The 7,500-nt window shown below is 38.8% G+C and overlaps 1 protein-coding gene across 1 annotated transcript in view; it reads left to right on the top strand.

Annotated features, from left to right (window-relative positions):
• LOC122803158 (hemopexin-like) overlaps window positions 1-7,196 on the top strand; it is a 68,941-nt gene extending 61,745 nt beyond the window's left edge. Inside the window, exons 7-8 of the mRNA XM_044072776.1 lie at window positions 5,192-5,322; window positions 7,008-7,196. Of these exons, the coding sequence (XP_043928711.1) occupies window positions 5,192-5,322; window positions 7,008-7,166 (290 nt within the window). The 3' untranslated portion in view covers window positions 7,167-7,196. The remainder of the gene's footprint in view (window positions 1-5,191; window positions 5,323-7,007) is intronic.
• The last annotated feature ends 304 nt before the right edge of the window (window positions 7,197-7,500 follow it).

Here is a 7,500-nt window from a genome sequence, read left to right as displayed (position 1 = left end):
TGGGAACTAACGTCGGGCAGAACAATGCCAGGGCACTTCTATGGACTAGGCTTGTAAAGACTCCAGGGCCATTAGCGTAGTACACACCTATGAACCTATTTATAGTACAGTTTCAGTTACAGCAAGCAGGAAAAGAAAAAAAAGCTAAGCGATTACAGTGTAGGAACAGTTCAAGAGTTTTACCTCTAATAAATAGAAAATCAAGAAAGATGTACATAACAGAAAGAAAAGAATGGTGTTAGGAGTTTGTGTATTTGATTTGATTTTTTTAAGGCAGAGAACTTAAAGTAAAAAAATGGAAGGTGATGAAGAAATGTGTCTTAGCAGGGTGGACAAACTACACAAAAGAGAATTAAGTTAAATCTGGCATCTGGAAAATATTTTTTGTATATCTCCACAGTGAGGTAAAATGAAGGGTATTATGGGCTGGCAACATTTAAATAGGGGGAGGCATATATTGCACAGTAGCTAGAATACCAAGCACCAATCACAACCAAAGTGTGACATAGCTCACAACACCAGTGTGCCACCCAGCAACAGCCCATAAGGCAAGACAACGTACCTAACACTTTAGTCATAGGTGACTCTATAGTCAGGCACATGGATGTCCCACTCACCAGGTTGAACAAGGAGAAAATTACAGTCAGGATCCGCCACATAACACATGCACTCAAGTCACTCCACAACAAGTAGAAATATGACTCTGTCATTGTCCATGTTGGAGTCAATGACTTCAGACGTACCTCCCTGGAATACATGAAAAGAGACATGGAAGAGCTCTCGGATCATGTGGCCCAGGCAGGTATGACCCTAGCCCTGAGTAGCATCATGCCTTCACCCAGAATGATACCACAATATAAAGACAAAATGATTGACTTCAACAATTAGCTAACCTTCTGGTGTCATTCAAAGGGGATCCAGTATCTGTCTGCCTGGGATGACATAATCGACAAACCACAATGCTTTGCCAGAGATGCTCTGCACCTGTCGCCCCTGGGATTCAGGTTACTGGCTAAGGCTCTTGCCACCCCTATAGTGCCTTTTTTAGGCAAAGTTCAAAGGACAAAACCAGCACTGTAGCAGGTACAAGCATGCAAAATCTAAAGGTAATGCTACTCAATGCTAGAAGTCTAAACCTCAAAATGCACTCTCTCGAGGCACTCCTAAAAATGGAGAACATTGATATCTGTGCAGTAACTGAGACCTGGTTCAAGGCTCCAGAGAGCACCCCTGCAATACCAGGCTACAACTCTTACCACACTTTTCGGCTACCAAACCAGGATCAAAACACTAAAGGTGGAGGAGTGCCCATATTCACCAAGGATATTCACACCACCAGGCTAGTTGTCCAACACAATGCGTCTGAAATTCTCCAGGTGCAACTAACACTAGGTAAGACTGCAATCCAAATTGTAGCTTGCTACAGATCCTCCACCATGCCCCAAGATTCTAATTACACCTTTCTAAACATACTGGAAAATATTAAGATACAACCAAACACCCTAATACTGGGTGATTTCAACTACCCTACTATTAACTAGGAAAACTACTTGTGTACCAGCACCTTAGACCAATGGTTCTTGGAATTCATAAATTCCAACGCCTTGGATCAACTAATCCATAGTCCCAGCAGGGACTCCAATATCCTCGACCTGGTCATTACCAACATGGGAAATCAATGCTCCACACCTGTGGTCACCCCCTCGTTGGTCAGGTCAGACCATAAGCTAATCACCCTTAAAATCCACATCCCACCCCCCACCCCCATAAAGAAACCTCTGTAAAAAACTTCTCCAAAGCCAACTTCATGCTACTCAAGTCAGAAGTGACAAACTTCATGACACCCATGCAGACAACAACTCAAAGTTCAACTGCTGAGTCCTACACTAAGGCACTATACAAGCACATCCACTCCTGCATGAATCGTGCCATCCCAAATAGAACCAAGATGCTCTCCTCCAAAAAAGGAAGTCAATCTGGTGGTCCCCTGCCATAAACAAACTTTACAAAAAAACGAAGAAACTGTTGCAGAAAAGAGGAAAATCCCAGGATGCAAAAAACTCCCTTACCAGCCTCAGTAAGAAGCTGAGATTCCTCATAAAATCCTCCAAAGCTAGTTACGAAAATAAAATTGCCAAAGATTCCAAAGACAACCACAAGGCATTCTATAACTATGTCAAGAATCTAAATGGCAATGCTCAGATCTGCTCTGAGCTATACCAGAATGGCATTAAATATACTGATCCCAAGGATATTGCCAATTTCCTAGCAGATCGATTCAATGCCAACTTCACCACCCTCTCACCCCCTAAATGGCCCATCTCAATACCAGAAGATTGCCTAATTCTGGTAATAACAGCCACAGAGGTAAAAAATGCACTCTCCAAAGCTAAGGATACAGCACCCATGGGACCAGATGACATCCCGGGCTGTGCACTACATGAACTACAAAATGAACTGGCACCTCACCTAAGTGTCATGTTTAATCGTACCCTCACCACAAGTTTCATGCCCACTGAGTGGCGCACAGCTACAGTTATCCCACTCCACAAGTGGGGATCCACCTTGGTTCATAGGTTCATAGGTTGGTACTAGGCTATCGGCCCTAGGGCCTATGCAAGCCTAGCCATAACAATTCCCTGGATATTTCTTCCCACAATATTTACTTCTCTGGACCCCTGTCTAGCAGGGCGACTGACATGATCCCCGGGGTGAATTTCCTATCTCTCATCCAACAGCTGGAAAGGCCACAGAAATCCCTCACTAAAAGAATCACAGACCTAAAGCAGATGCCATATGCTAACCGTCTAAAAAAGCTCCAGCTATACTCTGTGGCATATCGTCTTCTCAGAGGCGATCTCTGCTTAACATAGAAGGCCATGTCAAACCCTGAGCTGTTGGGCATGCTCCACTTAAAGAAATCCCAATCCCTCAGAGCCACACGCTCCAGGGATCTAAACCTTGTCATCACAATGAACAAAACATGCTGGAGGGATAGGTTCCTGACTCAGAGACTCCCCATACTCTGGAATCGACTGCCCATACATGTCAAGCAGAGCACCTCATTGGCCCTCTTCAAAAGGAACCTTGATGACTGGATGGGAGAAAGGGAATTCACCCCAGGGATCATGTCAGTCGCCCTGCTAGACAGGGGTCCAGGGAAGTAAATAGTGTGGGAAGAAATATCCAGGGAATTGTTATGGCTAGGCTTGTATGGGCCCTAGGGCTGTTATCCTAGTACCAACCTATGAACCTATATTAAATATAATTTCAGTTTTGATGCTGGGTGGAGATGTCAGACAATGCAAAAAATAAGTAAAACAACTCACTGAAGTACTAGCTGTTACACTGAGACAAGCAAATTACTGAAGGCATATGTGGCTTTGCAGTAATGGAGTAGAGCTAATATGATTTTCATCTCACCCAACCCCCACAAAAACTGGCAAATCTGCAGATGCTAGTAAAAATACAACTGTTTGCCTCAGTTCTATAGCTGTAAATTATCGGAAGCTATGCCACGGCTTGACTGGTAAAGTATTTTATACCCACTGGCTGTAACCCCACAATCAGAAGTGATACACAGAGGAATATCTCACACCAGTAACATCACTTAACTAAATTCTTCATGTGGTACATAAGGCAATCAGGAGACACGCCTGTCTATGGTAGTAGGGCTTCCATGATTTTAGTGCATGAGATTTGTAAAAGAAATCAGGTAAACTAGGCTTGCAACCAGTAGAACTGAACCAAAGTCGAAAATGGCTACATTTTGTTGCAAATAATGATATGATTCTCATTTCATTCACTTGTATTTTTTAATTTACTTAAATTTGTTAGCTAGGAATGAATACTGATCCTACTGAAACCAGCCGAGGTAAGGTCGCAAAAAGTAAATACATACATACATAAAAATAAAGACAATATTTAGAATTAAGAGTATGCCATATGATGGTAACTAGTACATCATCTCAGTGCACAGCACGAGGAGACCTGTATTCATTGCTTTCTCATGTGACAAGACAGAATAATTATAAAACAAGATGTCTCGTTTACAGATGACATCAAATTATGAAATAATCAGGACATTCAGAAGAGAAGAGCAGATGGTTTGAGACAAAAGAACTTTAGGGATCTTAAGAAAAAAAAAAACATTTGGAGAAAGAATATTTTGGCTCGTATATCCTTTGAATGTGTTTAGCGACTTTTACATAATTTTAACTCTTTTCCAGTAAAGGGGTTGCAACAATAATTATTTTTGACATGCCTCTGAACTGTACAGATTTTTGCAGAATGTCCAGATTTCTGTCTCATATTTTTGGTCTATTCCTCATAAATTTTTGGTTTTCTGGCAAATCAATGGCAAAGCATTGAGAAGTGAAGTCAAAACATAATGATAGAAATATGAGTTTTAGACTCCATACCCTTTAGAAACTGCATGCTAATGCAAAATGAAAATTCTATGTTTGTAAGACCAATATTTAAAAATTGCCATAATTTTGGGCCTTTGTCCCCCCATTATTCATGGCTTTGTCCAGATTTCTTGCTCCAAGTGGTTGAGAGGTATGTTGATAATGTTTGTCAGTCCTTTATCAAAGAGGGCTTAGTCTGCCCTATTATACCAACAACCGGGGTTTGGTGATGAACTCAGATGACTGGAAGTGGCTAGAGATGGAAGGTTCAAAGAGTGGCCTGAAAAAGGCTCTCTTTCCCCAGGGGGATAAAGGTGCAGCCATTCTGTCTGCATGTCACAGTAGACCTGAGAGTGCTAAGGTAAGAGGAGGGATAGAGACTATTAGAAAGAGAGGAGACATAACGTACATGTTGTCTTAGAGACAAAAATTTGGAAAAAGGAGAGAATGGGTCTTGTCTGATACATACAAGACCTAGGCTTTAGCATGGCTTCTGGTAGTGCATCCGCCCTACCTCTACCTTAGAAACACTGTCACCCTCCTGAAAAGGCACAGAATACATTCACATTACCAAAAGACTCCATTCACCAAAAGGGGAAGTCCCTGTCACTGAGGGACAAACTGAGGGGTTGTCCTAACAAATACAGCACATTTAAGGGTGCAGTAAAGAGGCATGCGGAGTTTGGAAGTACAACTCTGACCTATTCTGAGCAGGACTTTATTGTATGCGTTAATTTACATGTCATTTGCTAATTTTGTGTCACTCCTCTCTCTATTAACAGGTGACATCTACTTTAGCCTGCATACCTATCTGGATGGTTGGCATGCCTGGCCCTTGCGTGAGGCCTGGAAAGATCTTGGTGGGCCTATAAATGCTGCTTTTTACTGGGACCACAAAATGTACTTCATACAGGTACTTTGCATTTCTTGTTTATGCATTCTGCACTGTTTATTTGTTTTTAACTCTTATTGATTTGATTAATACAATAGGCCTGGTAGTAGGTATTCTCAAGTAAAGTCTGGAAGCTTAAAAAAAAACTTAACGTTTATTGATTTGATTAATACATTAAGTCCAGAAGTAGGTATTTTCAAATAAAGTCTGAAAATTACAAGACAGCAAGTATACTGCTGGCAAACAAGATAAACACAGTAATGACTGAACCACTGTATTACTAATACTGTAAAGCAAACTGTGGAATACTAAATGGTTAGATTAATAAATCCCGATGAAAGTGAGTGAGACCGTTCAAGCGTAATTAAAACCTTCACAGTATGAGTTACCAGTTTCTTCCAACAAACAATGAGTGTCACATATGCAGTTACAGCATTAGTTTGTTTTGGCTACCCATTTTTGCCTAGGATTAGTGTGACTCAATAAAGCTGTTTGAAGACTTTCTGAGGCACTGTTTATTTCAGTAATATTGCAGTCTTTATCACTCATTGTGAGTGACCATAGAGCTCACTATATATTAGTTGTGGTTCTGGTTACAACATTAAAACACCACAAGTATAACATAGCATGAGGGGAAAAAAAATGATCACAAAGGAGAAAGCCAATACAACTGATCAAAAAACAACTGATTGCACATTTCCAGCTTTTTCTTTGCAAGACTGCAGAACAGTGAGGAGTGGGGAATTTGTCCTTTCCACACTGTAGTGCAATCTTAAAGTTGATATATATATATATATATATATATATATATATATATATATATATACATGTTGTTGTGTCTTTCGGCTTTTCCGGTCTGCTAATGATTGGCAGTTGATTTTTATGTGCTGAGTTGCCGGCCCTAATGCACAACCTTCAATGAAGGTACGCCCATTCACGCATGTCTCCACAGAAAACGCTTTAGCTGAGAATCGAACAGGACAACGTCTTGCTGTGAGGCGACATATTTTTATATATATATATATATATATATATATATATATATATATATATATATATATATATATATATATATATATATATATATATATATAGATGTATATATAAAATTAGCAGGGGGTATACATTGCAAAGGGGCATTCTCCCTTGCAAAAAATGTTTAATGATTTTTCTTTTATTTTTCAATTACTTGAGTTCTAAGCAGTTTTGCTCGATGTTTTGAGGTTTGCTGTGATGAATATTAGACCATGTATCATATATATATATATATATATATATATATATATATATATATATATATATATATATATATATATATATATATATATGTATAGAGCTATCTATACATGTATAAAATGTATCAATCCTTCCCTCTCTTTCTCTCTTAGATATATATATATATATATATATATATATATATATATATATATATATATATATATATATGTATACACATATCATGGTACATAAAATTTGTATAGTGGGAACAGAAAACAATCTATAATAAATGTATTAATGCAACAATATTGGCTGTTACAAGACATAGCCAACAATTTGCTAGTCAGTATTTGTTTGATTTATTAACCTGAGCAAGGATGTACATCTATCTGTTTTGGCAGCCTTTTTTTCAAACATTTATGTAAGCAACTTTGAACTGTGTGGACATGCAGATAATGAAATTAATTTTACTTGTGTTTAAATTTCAGGGTTCTCAGGTGTACACTTACAGAGCCGACCAGAGTTACACATTGATAGAGGGTTACCCTAAGCCTTTACAGGAGGAGCTGGGGATACAGGATGATAACCTGGATGCAGCATTTTCATGTCCTGGGTCCTCACTACTGTACTTCATCAAAGGTTGGTGAGCAGATATGGCTTTTCTTTGTAGTTAGGAAAATAAAATGTCATAACCATTCGATGAAAAATGGGATTCAAATAACAAAACAAGTGCTGCCTTGAGGTTATCTGATACTCATTACTTTTATTTATGTGTTTGTGACCGGAAAAAAAAATTTAAGTCATAAGTAGGGGACCAACTAGTTACATTTTTTCATAATTGCTTGGGAAAAAGGCCCGGGAAGGCAAAACAAAGATTTTTTCTTAAAAAAAACTTGGGACTTTTTTTATTAGGTTTTTTTAAAAAAAAAAAATTTTGATATAGTTTTAAAAAAAACTTTTGGGGGGCAAAAATCCAGTTGA

Source organism: Protopterus annectens, chromosome 5.part1 (assembly GCF_019279795.1).
Source record: "Protopterus annectens isolate FY-2018-M chromosome 5.part1, PAN1.0, whole genome shotgun sequence".
Classification (NCBI taxonomy): Eukaryota; Metazoa; Chordata; order Ceratodontiformes; family Protopteridae; genus Protopterus; species Protopterus annectens.
This window is presented reverse-complemented; position numbering and strand designations above follow the sequence as displayed.